Here is a 19,758-nt window from a genome sequence, read left to right as displayed (position 1 = left end):
GTCTGCCAGGAAGCAGCACTAACAGCAAAGCAGCACCTGGGCTGTGTGAAAGGCAGGGCTTACATGGTTCAGGAAAGAGGAAGAGGCAGGGGAAATGCAAAATGGGAACTGCTTTTCTTCTGTGCTGTCCTGGATTGGCAGAGGCTCAGGCTCAGATCCAGGGCAGGGCCTGTGCGAGCTGGGGGACCTTCTTGTTCCAGGGCACTCACATTCAGGTCATCGGAAAGTGCACAGGCCTCTAGCACCTCCTGGTAGTGCCTGGCGTTGTACTCCTTCCCAAAGAGGATGTTCTCACGGACAGTGCAAAACTGAATCCAGGGCTCCTGCGTGGCCAGGCCAAACCCTTGCTCTAGATTCCAGACATACATGTGTCCACCCAGCCTGCAAATGACACCCAGAGCAGGAGGAGAAAAGAAAAGGTGAAATTTCCTCAGGAGAGTGTGCCTGGGAAGTGGGACAAGCCCCTTAGGTGTCCCTCAGAACAGGGCTGCTGTAAGGGCTGGTGGGGGGGGCAGCACAAGAGTTTTTTGGCAACTTACTTGATGAGTTCTCCAGTAATTGCTGCCAGCAGAGAGCTCTTTCCACAGCCGACCTTTCCAACAACCCCAACCAGCTCCCCCTACCAGGGGAAATGAGCAGCAGCAGATTCATTACATTAAAGCTTGGACCTATGATGGCTCCCCGTACCATATACCCTACTCCCTGCCCCCACCTTTCTCACTGCCAGGTCCTGAACAAAGAGTTGCAGAGTCCCTCTGGATGGGTGCTGCCCAGCACTCTCCTCCCTAGCTGACAACCAGGAGAAGGTAGAGTCTTGCATTTCCAGTGCAGAGGATGGGGATGAGGGACCATCTGCAAAGGAAAAGCTGCTCAGTTACTGCATTAACCTCACAGCAGGGAGCAACATGGAGCTGGGCTCAGCATCCCATCCAGCATCGTGCTCCCTGGAAAGCCAGCCAAGTCTTAGATGCATGTGATCAGCCCCACACCCGAATGGAGAAGACCCATTTCTGATGCACTCCACCCAGCTGCAGGAGGCCACAGCATGACACTGACACATCCCTGTTGCAGCCTCCCCTCAGCCACCTTCCCTCTTTTGTCCTTCACCTACCACTGTGTCTCTGTGGAAAGCTCATGCAAACCATCTTGGAGTCACTCCCAGAACTGCTAGGTTCCTTTGGCATGAAGGTGCCAGAGAACAGCAGGGAACTGGCAACAGGGTGAGGGAGAGGAAGAAGGGTGTACAGGGAGGGGAGCAGAGAACCATCGTCCTCCATGCCACTTTATCAACCAAAGGCAACATGGCTGGCAGCTTCAATATCAGGGAAGATTTTGGAGAAATGAGTGAGGAATGACAGGCATGCTCAACCTCTGGCCTGTGGACAAGAGCTGGCCCACAGCACTGTGTCATCTGGCCCACAGGGCTCCCCAAAGGGCCAGAAATTTGGTAATGGAAGAGCAGTGGCACCACTACCCTGTTGCTAAATCTCTGGACCTGGAGAGAGCCCCAGGACCTGCACACTGGATCCAGTGCCTGATTCCAGAGCACTGGCCTGGGTGGGGGAAGCACCAGGCTCCAGGGCCCAATTCCAGAAGGGATGGATGGGGGAAGTGCCAGGCCCCTGGGGCTGACCCAGTCTACAAATGGGTCCCACACCATGCATCTGGCCTGGGGAACCAAAAGGTTAAGCACCACTGACTTAAGGTATTTGGTGCTGGTACAGAAGAATACTGTAGTCACACCTGCTATGGGAGCCCTTCTACAGGGGATGAAGTATGTGCTCACCCTCATTTCTGCCCCCACATCAGTTTGACTGAAGAGAGTCTGGGTCATAGCTCAGCACTCTTGGGAGTTCAGAGGAGGTGACCAGGATTTCCCTAAACATTCACTTGGGTGAGTAGAGCCCTGCTCCCCTCAGACTGAGACCCTGTGCACCAAAGCCAGCTGCACTGCTCAGGGTTCTCCACTCTTTCCCAACTCCATGTAGCAGTTTTCACCCAAAAGTTAGTGGTGCCTGTTCTGCCTGGGTCCCAGCCCACAGCCATATACCCAGTGAGTAATAGGCCTCCAAGTCCTGGTCCGAGAGCTCCAAGAAGCGCTGGATTCGATCCAGGGATACTTTGGCTTCCAAGATTCCATTCAGCACCCATGGGAAGTTGTTGAGGGGGAGAATAAGCATCCCGACAAGTGCTAAGGCTGTGAACACCTGTGTGAGAGAGGACAAGGAACCAGGTGAGAGTGACGCTTTAGCATGCCACGTACCCTGAAGAATTTCCCAGTCAAGGACCTGCAATAGGGACTAGAACATACCCTTGCAGGTTTGTGATACCACCCTCAGAAAGGTATCACCCTCTGTTGCCAGGGTAGCCATGGCTGCACCCCACATAATGGGCTCAGCTCTATTCACAGGGGAGATCTCCCCTTAACTCCATAGTTGGGAGGAGTAGAAGTGCTGCACTGTCACTCAATTACCTGCTGAAAGTGGTTCTGTAAAACCATTCTGGCCACAGCAGTCCAAGCTGAGCAGTGATACTGCTCAGGGTCTCCCCCATTATTACCTTGGTGGCAGTGAGCTGGTGCCCGAGCAGAACATAGGTGATGAAGATGACAATGGAGACAACCACTGGGAGTGCAGCCCACAGGTACACGCACACAGCATCCAGGTACTTGATAGCTCGCAGCTTCTGTAGCTCCTTGGCCCGGCAAAAGTTCACACGGGCACCAAAATGCTGCTCCCAAGTGTAGAACTTGATCACTCGCATGCCACACAGGAACTCTGTCATCAGCTGCAGTAGAAGAGGAGCAAACAGTGTGGTCTGAACTCAGTCTGCTCTATGTCACACTGACGCTAGCCACGCCGAGCTAAGAGAGAGAAGCCAAGACTTGGCCTTTGCTCTTACTAAGAGTCATGATGGCGAAACAAGGAACTGTTTATCAGCAACTAAGATACATCTACAATGGTCAGGAGCTCTGGCCCTTCTCTGTTGGTATCACCTCACCTGTTCAGCTTACCTCACCCAAGTGAAAGTCTAAATCTCATGCTCAATATTTCAAGCCCGAGGGAAAACCAACCAGCTCTTCCTAAAGGAAGAAGCTCATCCAACAGACTGGTCCTAACATACTTGGAGAAGAAGCAGGGGAAGGCAGGGGAGGAAAATGCAACCATTTTAAGATAGGAAGACTTACTACAAATCAGCTGCATCTCCTATAACTGTTTTATCTGTTCACTCCTATCTTGGGGTAAATGGAAGTTAAAAACAATAGGGTGAATCACCACAGTTTAGATTCACTTACTGTATGACAGAAACAGACAACAGTTACAGATTCACTAATGAGCAGTAAGTCCCCATAGTATAATTGTTCATCTGTCCAGCCCTTAAACGCAGCTTTTTGGGGGCGTGCCTATGGTTAGAGTGCCTACAGATGCTCAGTGTGTGTGGGAATAAGACTTACGTTTCTGTGCTTCTGAAATGTCTGGAAAATGGGCAAGAGGAGAGGCTGCTAAGAGTCATGTCCCCACTGGAAAAGCCAGATTCAAACTGCCTAAAACTCCATCATTCAGGATATCACCTCTCTGAAGGGGAGCTTTTAAGGTAAGTTCTTTCTTTAATTAAGAGTAACTAACCTAGATACCTGCTGAAAGTGGTAACCTAGATATTTAGCAGAAGTAGCTGAAACTCAACAGTGAGACCAATACTTAAGTCCCTTTTTTTAATTATTAGCTGTAATTAGGGCAGAGTATGGCTAAACAGAAAGTCAATCTGTAAATTCAAAGTTTCTAGTCTAAGGGGACCCATAAATTAAAACTGTCTTAAAAGAAGAAACTCAGTTTTAACACTTCTAAAAATGCAGGTAGAAGTCTAGTGACAAGATGGAGGCTACCCAGTTTATTGCACTGGGTGCAGAATGTATGATCACCTGCCTCAGGGGCAGCTTTCATATGTGTACATCTGGTGCAAAGAACTCCTGGCTCTGAGAGACCAAGTGCATTTTCACAGGGTTAAGGTGGCAGAACTAAAGCAGCTATAGGAGGCAGAGAGGCTCATAGATGAGGCTTTCAGGGACACTGAAGGGCAGTACTACCTCCACAGTAGCAACTCCTATGCTGCTAAGGAGAATGAGAACCTTGGGGATGGAGGACATCAAGCTGGGAAAGAAGTAAATTAATCCTTACATGGGACCCACCTTCCACCTGATGTTACAGCATCCTCTTGCACCAAGGATACAGTACTCCTCCGAGGGAGGGAACCCCAAAGGATAGAAGGAGGCAGGTGGTGGTTGTGGGCAATTCGATTATTAGAGACATGGTTGGCTGGGTCTGACATCTGAGAGGACTGCATGGTGACTTGCCTGCCCAGATGCAAAGGTAGCAGACCACCGAGATGTGTAGATAGGCTGTTTGGAAGGGTTGGGAAGGAGTTGGAGGTTGTGGTCCATGTGGGTACCAGAGACATAGGTAAGGATAGCAAGGAGGTCCTAGAAGCTAGATTTAGGCTGCTAGGGAGGAGGCTGAAGTCCAGGATCTCTACGGTAGCACAGGCCAGGTAGACAGGCAAAGCTTCAGAGTCTTAATGCATGGCTGAGACGAGGGTGTATGGAGGAAGAGTTTAGGTTTAATAGGAACTGGAGGACCTTTTGGAACAGGGAAGAGCTTGTACAGAGGGATGAACCAAAATGGTACCAGAATGCTGACACATAATATTAAAAAGGTGGTAGACCAGCTTTTAAACTAAAAACGGGTAAAGCTGACAGTTGCAGAACAGCACACAGTTCAGATGGGGATAAGAAACAGGGTGAAGGCAAGAACAAGCAAATACCTTTAGTAAATAAAAGGTCACATACAAGTAACCAACTAGGCAACAATAAAGTGTACACCTGCTTTTATACTAATGCTAGAAGTCTAAGATCAAAGGTGGGGGAACTTGAATACAGCACACGGTGTTATTGATGTAACAGGTGTCTCTGAAACACGGTGGAACAAGGAAAATCAATGGGATGCTGTAATACCAGAATCCAAATTATACTGAGTAGGTTGTACTGGTGGGGGAGTGGCATCAAAGACTATTGAATCAAATAGGTTAGATTTTTCAACTGATAAGAGAGGTTCCATAGAATCTTGTGGATAAAAATCCCAGGTTTCAATAGAAAAAAAAGCTACATCTAGGGATATACCATTGACCCCCCCCCCCCCCCCCCCCAGCTAGGATAGCAGCAGAGAACTAGAAATGCTAATGGAGTTGAGAGAGGCTGTGACAGCAGAAAACGTAATAATGAGGGACTTCAACTATCCACAAATAGACTGGGTCAATCTAACATCAGGTCAGGATGCACAGACCACATTTCTGGACTTTATAAAAGACTGCTTCCTGGAGCAGTTACTCTTGGAACCTATGAGAGGAAAGGGCATTCTTGACCTAATCCAAAGCAGTGTACAGGATTTGGTGCAAAGGGTAACTGTTACTGAGCCACTTGGCAATAATGGCCACAATACAGTGGTTTTGACATCCATGTAGGAGGGGAGACAAGAAAATCTACAAGGGTAACCTTTAACTTTAAAAAGGGAGACAACACCAAAACGAGGAAGTTAAAAGGAGCCCCTAAAGAGGTAAGGAACTTCCAGGCAGCATAGGAACTACTTAAGAACACCATACTGGAGGCACAAAGAAAATGCATACCGCAAATAAAAAAAAAAAAAGGGAAATGGACCAAAAGAAAGCCAGTACACTTTAATGGCAGAGTTGCAGAGGCAAGCAGCAGGAAAAAAATGCTTTTTTCAAAATGTGGAAGTCAAATTCTAATGAAGAAAATAAAAAGAGAACATAAACAGTGACAAAGCAAATGTAAAACTGTAATAAGACAAGCTAATAGACTTGCTAGTGACACAAAAGGGAACAATAAAAATGTCTTTAAGTAAATTAGAAGCTGAACACCTGCCAGGGAGTCAGCTGAGCCTTTGGATGACCAGGGGGTAAAAGGGGCATTAAAGGATGAGAGGGCCATTAGCCAAGAAACTAAATGCATTCTTTGCACCTGTCCTCACTGTGGAAGATGTTAGGAAAATTCCATCACCAGATCCACTCCTCTCTAGGGACAAGTCAGTGATGCTGACCCAAATTGAGGTTTCAATAGATGAGGTCATAGAGGAAATTGATAAACTAAACAGTGGCAAATCACCAGGACTTGATGGCATTCACCCTAGGATTCTAAAGGAGTTCAGATCAGAAATTGCAGATCTCCTAACTGTAGTATGCAACCTATCACTAAAAATAGCCTCGGTACCAGAAGACTGGAGGGCTGCCAGTGTGACTCCCATATTTAAAAAAGGCTCTAAAGGGGATTCAGAGAACTATAGGCCAGTGAATCTAATTTCTGTTCCTGGAAAATTGGTGGAAACAATAATAAAGAAAAGGATTATTTGGCCGGTAGATGAACATGAGTTACCGGGGAGGAATCAACGTGGCTTTGTCAAAGGGAAATTGTGCTTCACCAACCTACTTGAATTCTTTGAGAGTGCCAATAAGCAGGTAGATCGTGCCAATCCGGTTGATGCTGTATATTTGGACTGCCAGAAAAGCCTTTGATACAATCCAACATCAAAAGTTCTTAACTAAGTTAGACAGTAATAGGATTGCAGGGAACATTCTCTTGTGGACTAGAAATCGGCTCCAAGATAGAAAGCAAAGACTGAGTATAAATGGTCAGTTTTTAGGATGGAAAGAAGTAAACAGAAGGGTCCCCCAGGGATTTGTGTTGGGGCCAGTGCTGTTTACCATATTCATAAATGATCTGGAAAATGATCTAGCAAGGTGGTCAAATTTGCCGATGACACAAAGTTATTCAAAGTAGTAAAGACCAAGGTGGACTCTGAGGAACTACAGAAGGTTCTGTCATGATTGAGCAAATGGGCAACTAAGTGGCAGATGCAATTCAGTGTAGGTAAGTGTACAGTTATGCACCTGGGCAAAAATAACCCGAACTATACCTACACCATGATGGGCTCTGCCTTAGCTGATACCATATAGGAAAGAGATCTAGGAGTCATTGTGGACAGTTTGCTAAAAACATCAGCTCAGTGCTCAGCAGCCATCAAAAAGGCAAACAAACTATTAGGAATTATTAAGAAGGGAACTGTAAACAAAAAAGGATTTACGCCCCTTTATGAATCCATGGTACATCCACACCTTGAATACTATGCCCAGTTCTGTACCCCACACCTCACAAAGGTTATAGAAGAACTAGAGAGGATATGGAGAAAGGCAACAAAGATGATTAGCAGTATGGAGGGCATGGGTGACTGGTGCCATTTGAGTCAGGGGGGGCACATGTCTCTGCCCCCCCCCCCCGACACCAGTCAACGACCGGGGGGGGGGGGGGGGGAGTGACCCCGGTGGCCAATCTCACTGACCAGGGGTGGGGGGGTGTCCCCTGGTGGCTGATCACACTAACTGGAGTGGGGGGAGGCCATGACCAATCTCACTTGCCAAAAAGCGGTGTGGCTGCTTTTGCTGGAGACCCCACTGCACACCTGGCACCCACAGGGGGGCACAAGTGTTTCTGCTTGTCCCCTGCCCATTGTCTAAACAGGGAGCATGGCCTGACAGGGGTGCACCAGAGCTCTCAGGGGGTGCACGCGCACCCCCATGCGTTGCCACTGATGAAGGGGCTTCCATATGAGGAGAGACTCAAGAGGCCAGGCCTATTCAGTTTAGAAAAGACATGCAGGGGGTGGGTGGGGGGTGGGGACAGGGATGGGACACACACATGATAAGGGTTTACAAAATACTACATGGCGAAGAGAAAGTAAATAGGGATTCATTATTTACTCTCTCACAATACAAGAACTAAGGGTCACAAAATGAAACTAGTAGGTAGTAAGTTTAAAGCTAACAAAAAGCAGTTCTTTTTCACACAGCATGTAATTAATGTCTGGAACTCATTGCCACCAGGTGTTAGGGAAGCTGACAGTTTAGCTAGATGCAAAAAAGGACTGGACAAATTCTTGGAGGAAAGGTGCATCAGTAGCTATTGAGTATGGAAGTTAGGGATATAGCCTCTGAATAAGAGCTTCCTAAACCTTAAATGCTGGAGGCTGCACGTGTGAAAGGAACAGTGAAAAAATTTAGTTCACACCCTTTTCACTCCCCCAGTTTAGCATCCACTCTCTGCCAATATGTGACACAAGATAATAAGCAAGATGAACCTACGGTCTGACCCAGTACATAGCAATTCTTCTCTTCTGCCAATTGAGCAGCACAGGCTGAAATGGCAGAGGACAGGGCCAAATCAGAGGCCAAATCAGAGGTACAAAACCAGCAATAAAGCATGAAAACATCCCCTAGAAACCAGTGGCCTGCAAACGGACCTAGAGTTAGAAGACACCATTTAGAACAGGGGTGTCCAACCTTTTTGAATGTGGGGACGTATCACAAACTTTTTATCACTCAGTGGGCTGGCAAGCCATATTCAAAGATGTCACAGGAAGTGGTATCATATCAGGAAGTGATGTCACATGAACTTTGACATCAATGAAGTTGCAGGGGTTGACATGGTGCTGCAGGAGCCACTTGGCTACAACCGGGTTGACCTGGTGCTGGAGAAGCCGTGGGGCCAGGCCGGGGTTAACCTGGGGCCCGCCCGGCCTGCCAGTGCCATGCCCAAGTTGACATGGTGCTGCAGGACCTGCCAGGGCAGAACCGGGTCGGCACCGCCCAGGAAAAGCGGCGTGCAGCTGAAGCCGGCTTCCCACGTGCTGCTGGGGACGGGAGGAGGCCAGTCAGGTCTGCACTGGCCAGCAGAAGAGGCGGCAGAGCTGTGTGCCACTTGGGACTGACCAGTGCAGGCTTGTCGCGTCCTGAGCGGCACACGGCTCTGCCGCCTTTTCTGCTGGCCGGTGCAGACTCGGCCGGGCTCCTCCCATCCCCAGCAGCACATGAGAAGCGGCCCCCTCGGGGCCTTGCACGCGGGTGGCCAGGCCCGGAAAGCCACAGCGCCCAGAGGGAGACTGGCCAGGGGAGCAGGCGCAGCCATGCTGTGGGGCAGGGCAGGGCAGGGCAGTGGGGCTGGCTTGAAGCGGGGTTGGGGGGGGAGGCAGGCACTGGCCTCCCGCACAGGGCCACTCCCCGGGCCCTGCAGGGGTAAGCAGGTACCCTCCCCTTGCTGCCAGCTGGGGCCTGCAGGCTGGCCCTGCCCGCCTTGCCACTGCCCCACTGCAGCGGCTCCGTGCTTCACAGTGCTCCCTGCCCGCCTCACCGCTGCCGCTGGGTCCACGCTGCTGCAGCACCACGCTCCGTGGCACTGCTGCCGCGAGCCAGATAAAATGGCTTGGCGGCCCGCAGACCGTATGTTGGACAAGCCTGATTTAGAATATGTGATGGCAGCAGCTCTGAGGAAACAGACTAGGGGGTTCAGAGGTCCTTCTATTCTCAATAAAGGAAACCCCAGGGGTGACTGGATACACTACAGAGGCCAGAATAATGTTGGACAACAACTGCACTCTTGGAAGAATCGAAAGGACATGGCATCTCACCACCCCACCCTTCCCATCAAGGTCACTGGGTTCCAAGGTGGAACCAAACAGCTGGAGCTACAAGAGTGACTGAAAGATACTGTGGCAATGAACCCAGAGCCACATGCTGCACCCTCACCTTGACTCGTGTGTCTTTGTGCGTCAGCATCTCTTTGTTGTTCTCCATGATGCGGTTTGCTATGACCTTGTTGATGGGCACGAGCAGCAGGGCCAGGGCCAGGCCTCCCAGGAAAGCCACACCCACCTGCTGGTAGAGCAGGTAGAGAGTGATGGCAAACTGGAAGGGGAGGCTCCACACCTCATGGAAACTGATGCAGAAGTTGATGAGCCGATCGGTGTCTGTGCTCATGAAGTTGACGATTTCCCCCATAGTGAATCTAGCCAGGCTGGTGCTGCTGACCCAGAGGGCCTTGCGGTATATGGCAGAGATGACTGCTGTGCGCACCATCAACATCACCTTGTTCACCTCATAGCTGAACTGGTTCCGTAAAAGAGCACCCAGAAAGGAGCCAGCAAAGAGACCCACGGCATACAGTACCCCATGGCTCAGGGGCTCCTGGCGCGACTCCATGAAGTTAACCAGCAGGTTCAAGAGCAAAGGACCTGAGAAACCCAACAGGCTGCCAGCCAGCTTCAGGAGCCCGAGGGAGTAATATCGGAGCCCAAAGGCTGCATGCAGCACTGAGAGGAGTCTCACAGCCTTCTGAGTGCTGTGTGAGCTTCCAGGAGCATGGAGGGAATCTCCCCTCCCGTCACCTTTAGAAACCATTGGGCTAGTGGGAGATACTATCTCTTCCTCCTCTTGCCTGAGAGCTGCTTTTTCCTGCCAGCAGGAGTAGAAATGGTCATGGACCCTGGCAGCCTGGAGTCGTCGAGGTAGAAGGTAGACATCTTGTGGCCGATTCAGCTTCCACTGATAGCCGCGCTGCATAAGAGGATTTGTCCAAGTATAGAAGAAGCGTGAGAGCCAGCTCTCACCATCCTCTGCCACTCCCTGCCAGTCAGGTGCCAGGATCCCTGACTCTGAGAAGGGAGGGTCATGCTGCCAGGGGTCATTGATGGAACAAAATTCTTGCCTGCTGGCAACAGGAGTGATGTACCCAATCATATAAATAAGCAGGGAAGCCAGCTGTAGGCAGAGGATGGAAAGTCTAAAAATGAGAGCAGGATGGTCATGGAACCAGACTATCTCATGCTGGCAGTGCCAAACCAGTGTGATGACAAAGCCAGGGATGGGTAAGAGGGTGAGGAGTGCCATGGCTGCAGGGCCACGGGAGAAGCCATAAACGGACCTGTAAAGCATGAGAAGTGCCAAGGTGTGAGTGAGCCATGCCAGCAAGGCAATGCCACTTGCCAGCACTTCCAGGTACAAAGGGCCCAGCTGCTGCTGAGACATGACTGCTGGGATTATGTCAAGGATGGGCAGGCCAGCAAGTATGAAGGAGGCAGCAATTCTGCATTTCCAGCCAGGTCTGTGAGGAGCCCCAGGACCAGGAGATCTAGTGAAGAAAACATTGGAGAAAGCTTTACAGTGGAACTAGCAACCATCCCATTACCTGGGACTCGATCCTCTGCTTCCTTCTGTTTTCTTCCCACCATATCTATCCACTCTCAGTCCATACCCCTTGGGGTGATGCCAGGCTCTCTATTCCATTCCCCAGCTTCAGAGCATTTAGAAAGGTAGGGCCTGCCGTGATGGATGATGTGTCCATATAATCTGACATTTTTGTCAGTACCAGACAACTCAGAAAGGTACAAGAAAGCCCACAGTAGAAGCCAACTGGAATCACCTTCCAATAAGGGAGTTCCCTCCTAACCTGAGGCAGTTTGTGGTAGGATCAGGCCCTGGTGCATGAGAAGTAAAATCTGTTCTAGAATATATTTTTATCCTCTCTAATGTAACTCTGAATGGCTACAATCTCCACACTATGGGGTACCAATCCTTTCTTGGCTTCTGCTAAACTCTTGGCCTCTGTGGTATCTTGTAGTAGCAAGTTCCACCAGCTAAGTGTGCATCAGGCAACAAAACATTTCCTTATCATTTATATGTCTGCTGCCTTTCAGTTTCATTGAAGTGTGTTCTTTGTGGACTGAAGGAACAGGAAAATACAACAGGAGAGAGAAACTCTTCTTAGTTTCTCTCCACCAATTATTACTTTGTATATCTCTGTCACACATCTCTTACTTCAGGCTCATGTCCTCTCTAGCCTAACCAATTCCAGTCTTTTCAACCTCATCCATATAAAAGTTTTGTTCAGGTCTCTGCTCATTCTTATTACCCCAGCCACTTCTGCAAGAGCCTTCTTGAGAGCGAGTGACCAGAGTTACAATGCTCCAGAGGAGACTAATAAATTAATAAAATTGGTTTTTTTCTTTCCCATACATTGGGTGGGTACTTTCATTTAGTAGTCAACAGCAGTGGCCCAGGCTTGCTCCTCAGTAATTATAGTTAATGTAGACTCCAGCTGTGTGTCAGACTTTTCCTTTTTGAAAACAATACAAATTAAGACGCTGCAGAGAGGCTGCAGTTTGGCTATGAACCAATGAAGGAGAGACACAATAGTCCTCCACAATTATTGAAAGGAGGATGAAGAACTGTTTAGGACAGCTGTGTCAAAGATCTGGCCTGCAAGCTGCATCTAGCCCATGGAACCACATCATCTGACCCCTGATGCTGATTCCATGCAGGGCCAGTCCAGGATCCACCCACATGCTGGCTCCAGTGCCCATGGCGCCTGGTTCAACCAGTTTAGGCTCTGTACTGCAAGCAATATCCACCTTGGCCAGAGTGGGTGCCAAGTGCAGTGCAATCCTGGACTGGCTGGAATGAGCACCATGGACACTGAATCCAGCATGTGGTGGGAAGCGGGTCCTTGGGCCTAATCTGGCATGTGAGGCCAGCCCTGCACCATTCATCTGACTTGGGAACCAGTTCTACACTCCACAGGGCCAAATGGGTTTGACACTCCTGATTCAGCTGATATGTGAAGTTATAACTGGGAGGGAGGAGAAAAAACCCTACCATCCTTTATGAACTTTTCTCTGTGCTCCTTTACTGTAAATGACAGAAAGGCAGAGGGCTCTGTACCTTGGTGTGCCAACATAGCATGCACTGACTAATGCAAGCATCACGTGAGGAACAGCATTCAAAGTCAGCTGGTTAAAGCAATGGCCAACATTCCCATGTATCCAGACAGGAAGGGGATCTTCTGGGCTAGTACCACACAGATCAGACACTATGTTCTCCATCCTCTGCAACAGCCAGAAACACCTAGGAGAAGAGAAGAAAGAAAAGGAGTCAGATCTGCAAAGAGGTCAGTCACAGGCCAAATGAAGGACAGGTGGGAACAGAAAGGAACATCAGACTGGAAGGGACCTCTGGGTCACTGAGCCCAATCCCTGCTGTTGTAGGCAACTATACTCCACAATCCCTTTCATTAACTAATCAAGGTCTTTTGTTAAACTAGTTAAGTTTTTCCCCCACTGCTCTTCTGGGAAGGCTGTTCCAGAATCACAGGGCTTTAGAAACCTTTTGATTTCGAGACTTAAATTGCTCATGGCTTATTTATATTTAAGTCATTTAATAATATTACTCGCATATTAACAATACACTCCTTACTTTTCTGCAGGTCACTTAATATAGATTTCAAAGCATTTTATAAACATGTATTAATTAAATCTTTCAGACTTTTCCTCATTCTCATAAGGTAGGCAAGTCACACATGGAATTTGCTGTACCTATAACCACTATGTGGCCACCTGTGACAGACAAACTGTTCTTTAACAATGCATTACAATCGCATGCAACACTTTAGAATGGGAAGTGGAAGAAAAACCTGTGCCCAGCCAGAAGCGCAACTTATGTTTGGCTTTAAAGATTTTTTTTATACATTTTATATTAGCAATCTAGGTCTTCTCCAGCTATGCATCCTCCCCATCAGCTGGAGAACTAGTAAGTGATAACATTACTGAACTAACTGAGAAGCTGCAGTCCTTGAGTGGAGAAGGGAATATTTGGTAAGTAGTGTTTAAAATGTGCCCCCCAAGCACTTATGAAAATCCCCAGGCTCATGAACAGAATGGGGAAAGGACACTTTTGTTAAAGAATAGATGTTCCCCCCATCCCCTTCTAATATGGTGGCTCCCAACAAGCAGAGTTTAAGCCTGGGCCAGCAAAATGATGACCGTCTGGACTCGACATGCCTGAGACAGAGGTGGTTACCTGCCGTAGCCTAAAGCCAGGCAGAAAGCAGGGTTAGACAGGGGTTGATCAGGGGGCGTGCACTGGTGCACTCGCACCCCCTTTGATTCCCGCTCTACCCAAAGTTTAAAACCAACTGCCTGGCAGCGGCAGCAGCATTTCTAGTCAGGCAGTGCTGAGGGAATCACTTGACTTCATGGCTCATTAAAGTCTAACTGATCCCTTCTAAACCCTTAATTCCTCTGGTGTTAATAGCCCCCTCTCTCTTTTTTAATGGTCTGGATATTCCACCCATCAAGCTCACTTTCTTCTGCCATACTGTCTGTTTGCTGCTCCTGGTCCCATAGCTCCTATTTCACAGCCCTGCAGACTGTTTTTAACTCAGTCTGAGGAAGTCAGATCGAAGCAAAACCCCACCTTAAACTGAACAAGGCAGCCTGAGGCCCCTTGTGTAGTAGTAAAACTTCTAGTTTCTTTTTCAGCTGAAGAAAAACACGTGTTGTGCTAGAGGTGACGATGCCTCGCACCACCTGCCCCCGCCCCGTTCTTAATCCTGGGTCCGCCTAGGGCAGCGGTTCCCAATCTGTGGCATGCGTACCACCAGTGGTACTCAGACAACCTGTCAATGGTATGCCTTAACAGATTTATTATAATTACTTTATATGACATTTATTTTATTTTTATTATATTTATTATATGTTTATTATAATTACTTTATATGACATTATAATTACTTTATATGACAAAAATTTGCTGATGGTACTTAATGTTGTATCATTTTACATTGGTGGTGTGCAGTCTGTCAGAGTTTGGGAACTACTGGCCTAGGGGGTTAGATGTGCACCTGGCAGACTAACCTCATTGGAGATGGACTGCAGGAGCTCGTTTGCTTGGTCACACTGCCTTGAGCAGGGGGCTGGACTAGATGGCCTTGTAAGGCCAGCCTTCCAGCCCTCCTTTCCTCTGATCCTATGACCCCAGCCAGGACACAAGAGGACTCGGGCTATGTGTCTTAGTCTGCACGGTGCACATCTGCCCTGACCCCTAGGATGAGAAGTGGCTCCCACCCTTCTCCCCCTTGTTTCTAGGGTTGCCAACTCTGTTTGAATCTATTCTGTGAGATTTCCAGGACACCAATGTGCCCACGACACACAACACGAATGCGTCTGCATGCTTATGTATATCAGTTATGGATTACGGTGAGTAAACTTTATGTCAGGAAGGCAAAGGCAGTTACTATGACATTTAAAAAAACCCACTGGACTACTGCATAAATCAGATTTGACATTTAATACTTATTTCAATGAATATTCTATCATTTATCTTCTGCATGACTCTCAGCAGCCTCCTGGAGATTTCTCTCTCATTCCTGGGGGCTCCAGGGCAATCCTGGAGGGTTGGCAACCCTACTTGTTTCTAAATGCAAGCCCAGGGGCACCCAGCCCAGTCACAAGCACACCCTGGGGAGGTGATAGGGGCAGAGCCCACCCCTGCTACCCCTGGACAGCCTCCTGCTCTGCAGTGGGCTCGGGGAGCAGCGCTGCCCTGTGCCCAACTGGGCTGGGGTGCTGCTGGCCCGCCCGGAGCTCAGCGCGTGGGGCAGGACAAGGGGCACCGCCCCGCAGGCGGGAGACCTTCAGTGACGTAATCTCGATCGCCTTCCGCCCCCCACCCGGCGGCTTCTGACCCTCGCCGCCCGCCGTACCTCGGATCGGCGGCCCTCAGGCTCCGGGACGCGATCTACAGCAGCCGCAGGGCCCCCGCTTCCTGCCCGCCTGCGCCCCCTGCGGCCGGGAGGGTCCCTGCGGGCTGGAGGTTGGGGCGGCGTGGGAGGGGCTCGCTGCGCCTGGGCGGTGGCTGTACGGGGAGGCGCGGAGGGCACCGCACTGGCCCCACTGGGGTTGGGACCGCCCCGTCACCTCCCCCTGCCTTGCAGCGAGCTGTGCGCGGCCTCAGCAACGCGTCCACCAACTCCTCCATTTCAACCACGTGTGAAAACAGAATGCCCCCACAAAACCCTCCCACGCCCCATAATCCAGGGCTAAACCAGAGGCAGGGATTTGGTAGGGTGCCATCTTTGACTGGAGCCGGGGCAGAGCTAGATCGGCCCAGAATGCCAGGGATGCCCAGGGTTCTTCCGTGATGGGCGCCCGCCATTCCAAGGCTTGGGCTACAGCACTGGGAACCAAGCATTTAGCCCTGCAGGCCAAACAAATGGCAAGGGGTGGTCAACCAGTAGGATCTTCTGGCCCTGCACTGTCTCTGTTGGGCCCTGCACCAGGATCAGCACTGCGCCACCCCAATTGGCTCTGCATGCCCAACATAGCACAGAGGGCGGTGCTATCTGGCTCACGTGGCTTCCCACAGGTCTGGAAATTTGGCAGCAGGGGAATAGTGATTAACACTGCCACTGCTCCCTCACCACCATAGTTTCAGACTCGCCAGGAACCCTGTGGCTTGGATGACAAGGCTACATGGGTTGAGGATTGAGCGCCCCTGTACCGCAGCATAAATAGCAGGAGGGAAGCAGCAGAGTGGCCAGGCTCCATGCCCATAACTCCCCCCCCTCCCGCCCCATAGTAGCCTGGCCTAAAATATCCAGTATGGGTCTGGGCAAGAAGCAAACCTTTGTGCCTGAAAGCTTGTTTAACATCTCTTGTAACTCTTCATTTGGTGCAATAAAAGATATCACAGAAAAACCCCACCTTTGCCTCTGCAGGTACATTTTTTGGCCCATCACAGCTACAACAGCTCCCTGAGCCTACTAAAATGTTCAGTGAGACATATGAAGGAGCTGCAAATGTTAGAATTAAATCCTAATAAACTGGCCAACAAAGAAAGATAGGGAGAAAGGACCTAAGAAATTTGGTTTTATATATACATACATTCCCAGATGTACAATTGATATCAATACAGTACAGGTATAGTTTGCAATAAGCTGTGTGTGGCCACAGTGACCACCAAGCTTTAACCATGTGTAACCAGAATCAGGCCTCCCTAGCAGGCCCAAATATGTACACATCCTTGGGTCATACATCTGGGAAAGATGTACATATCTCCCTTTAAATAAATAAATAAATACACAAATAATAGAATAGAGCTTGTACATCTCGGGAAGAGAAACACAGATGCTTAATGAGAAGGAGAAACCTGGGAAGTAGGGACATCTGAAAGAGGTGTATGGATGACTGAACAAATGAAATACGGGTTGCCAGTGTGATATAGTAGCAAAGAAAGTTAATGTAAGTTTGAGCTGCATGCAGAAGCATCATTGTCTGGAGCAGATATATATGTCAGTCTTTCTCTAAATGGCTCCTTTACAACTACATCTGGAGTACTGTGTGCATCTCATTACAGAAAGATGACAAATTGGATGGAGTTTAGAGAAGTGCAACACAAACATTACAGAGCTGACTGTGAAGAAAAGGTTAAAACATTAAGTCTGTGAAGTTCATTTAATTAATTAATTTTGGTATATGCATGAATGCCACGTGCCCCCAGAGGTTGGGGGAACACAGCAAGCTCCCACAGGTGGTGGCAGCACTGTCGACGGCAGGAGCATAGTGGCATCAAGCAGGGAGTTCCCGCAGGCTGCCGCAATGCTTTTGGGGGGCGGGGGTGGTGAGTGTTGACCAGAGGTTGGCGACCTCCCACAGACGCTGCTGGCAGCGTCGGTGGCACCTTTTCGCAGGGAGTGCACTGCCACGCTCAGGGGTTGCACCCCCTATGCATCGCCAATGGCTATATGGATATTCCTATACAGTGCTTCTTGTGTAGATATAGCCATATAAGTCCAAAACAGACCATCGTGATTTTCTGCATAATATAGCCCAACAAACTGTTCTCTGTGGGTGTGTCTACACACACAATTAGTGCAAATAAACTCTGGTGCAATTTGAGCTGGAGTAAACTAATCCCGACATTATCATCTACATGTGTGTTTAAGTGCAGTAATTTACTCTGCCATCAGATAGTACCTGCCTACTATCTGAAGAGAAGAGAAAAAGAGAGGACTATCAGGAAGAGAGGACTCCTGGGAAGGGACGGCATCCACCTCGTGCGGAGAGGTAAGTCGCTGTTCTCAGCCAGGATGGCCAATCTTCTAGATAGGGCTTTAAACTAAGATCACCGGGGGACGGAGAAACTCTGACTAGAGCACACCTGGGGACTGGCGCACAAGAAAACTCCAATGTTGGGGACACTAGGATAATAACTTTTGAAAGAGCTGAGGGAACGGCTCTCCCACAGCGTGTCAGGAAATCAAGGTTGTCAATTGGAAGAGTCAGGTGCCTATACACTAATGCCAGGAGCATGGGGAACAAGCAGGAGGAACTAACCCTCTTCAGTGGGCATTACGATCTAGCAGGAATCACAGAGACCTGGTGGGATTCCTCACACGATTGGAACATAGCCATAGAAGGCTACACCTTGCACAGAAGGGACCAAGTAGGGAAGAAAGGTGTGGGCGTAGCTCTCTATGTAAGGGAGCAGTACACCTCCTTGGAGGCCGACATTGGCTCCAAAGAGGAGTGGCTCAAAACCCTCTGGGTTAAACTATGGGGCGGGGGGGAAGGACACCTAATACTACAGACCACCAACCAGAGGGAGGAGCTCAATCTGGAGTTCTCTTGAGAACTGGCAGAGGCCATGTGCACACAGGACATGGTCGTCATGGGCAACTTCAATTACCCAGACATCGATTAGAAGGAACACGGCTACATCGGATCGGTCGCGTAGCTTCCTGACCTGTATCGAAGAGCTCTATCTGACTCAGGAAGTGCAAGGGCCAACAAGAGGTAATGCTCTCCAAGACTTGGTCTTGGCCAAAGGAGACAATCTGGTGAGCAACTTGTATATAGAGGGTTGCCTGGCCGACAGCGACCACAAGATCATCACGTTCACTGTCCAACGCAAGACAGGCAAATCGACTAGCAGGGTTGAAGTTTTGGACGTCAAAAATGTAAATTTCAACAGGCTCAGGGCAATAGTAGGGGAAGTAATGTGGGACCAGGGACCAAAGGTGAATGGAGTACATGAAGAGTCATCGTTCCTCAAGGACACAATCCTTGAAGCACAAAAGAAGACCATTCCTGTGCAGAGGAAAGGTAGCAGAAGGGCTGGCAAGCCCTCTTTTCTCAATAGGGATATCATGGTCCTCTTGAAAAAGAAGAAAGAGGCATACAGACAATGGAAGCTTGGGACAGTCCTCAAGTAGGACTATATAACAATGGGCCACACTTGCAGGGAGAAGATTAGAAAAGCTAAGGCAGAGATTGAATTTCAGTTAACAGCAGGATTCAAGGACAATAAAAAGTCCTTCTTTAGATATGTAGGGAACAAAAGGAAAACAAATTCATAGATTCATAGATTCATAGACGTTAGGGTCGGAAGGGACCTCAATAGATCATCGAGTCCAACCCCCTGCATAAGCAGGAAAGAGTGCTGGGTCTAGATGACCCCAGCTAGATACTCATCTAACCTCCTCTTGAAGACCCCCAGGGTAGGGGAGAGCACCACCTCGCTTGGGAGCCCGTTCCAGACCTTGGCCACTCGAACTGTGAAGAAGTTCTTCCTAATGTCCAATCTAAATCTGCTCTCTGCTAGCTTGTGCCCATTGTTTCTTGTAACCCCCGGGGGCACCTTGGTGAATAAATACTCACCAATTCCCTTCTGTGCCCCCGTGATGAACTTAAAGGCAGCCACAAGGTCGCCTCTCAACCTTCTCTTGCGGAGGCTGAAAAGGTCCGGTTTCTCTAGTCTCTCCTCGTAGGGCTTGGTCTGCAGGCCCTTAACCATACGAATGGCCCTTCTCTGGACCCTCTCCAGGTTATCCGCATCCCTCTTGAAGTGCGGCGCCCAGAATTGCACGCAGTACTCCAACTGCGGTCTGACCAGCGCCCTATAGAGGGGAAGTATCACCTCCCTGGACCTATTCGTCATGCATCTGCTGATGCACGGTAAAGTGCCATTGGCTTTTTTGATGGCTTCGTCACACTGCCGGCTCATGTTCATCTTGGAGTCCACTAGGAC

General features: G+C 49.3%; 1 protein-coding gene across 6 annotated transcripts in view; it reads right to left on the bottom strand.

Annotated features, from left to right (window-relative positions):
* Positions 1-19,758, bottom strand: part of ABCC10 (ATP binding cassette subfamily C member 10) — a 37,131-nt gene that overhangs the window by 12,480 nt on the left and 4,893 nt on the right. For 3 of the 6 annotated variants that reach the window (XM_019500572.2, XM_059716568.1, XM_059716572.1), the window contains exons 1-8: positions 15,434-15,525; positions 12,616-12,798; positions 9,646-11,026; positions 2,560-2,787; positions 2,051-2,207; positions 713-852; positions 540-619; positions 210-381 (exon numbers count right to left, since the gene is read on the bottom strand). In XM_019500572.2, coding sequence (XP_019356117.1) covers positions 210-381; positions 540-619; positions 713-852; positions 2,051-2,207; positions 2,560-2,787; positions 9,646-11,026; positions 12,616-12,776 — 2,319 coding nt within the window. In that variant the 5' untranslated portion in view covers positions 12,777-12,798; positions 15,434-15,525. Of the gene's footprint in view, positions 1-209; positions 382-539; positions 620-712; positions 853-2,050; positions 2,208-2,559; positions 2,788-9,645; positions 11,027-12,615; positions 12,799-15,433; positions 15,534-19,758 lie in introns of those variants that run through there. The other 3 variants (XM_059716577.1, XM_019500573.2, XM_059716578.1) reach the window with 3 other exon arrangements.

Source organism: Alligator mississippiensis, chromosome 1, assembly GCF_030867095.1.
Source record: "Alligator mississippiensis isolate rAllMis1 chromosome 1, rAllMis1, whole genome shotgun sequence".
In the NCBI taxonomy this organism is placed as follows: domain Eukaryota; kingdom Metazoa; phylum Chordata; order Crocodylia; family Alligatoridae; genus Alligator; species Alligator mississippiensis.
This window is presented reverse-complemented; position numbering and strand designations above follow the sequence as displayed.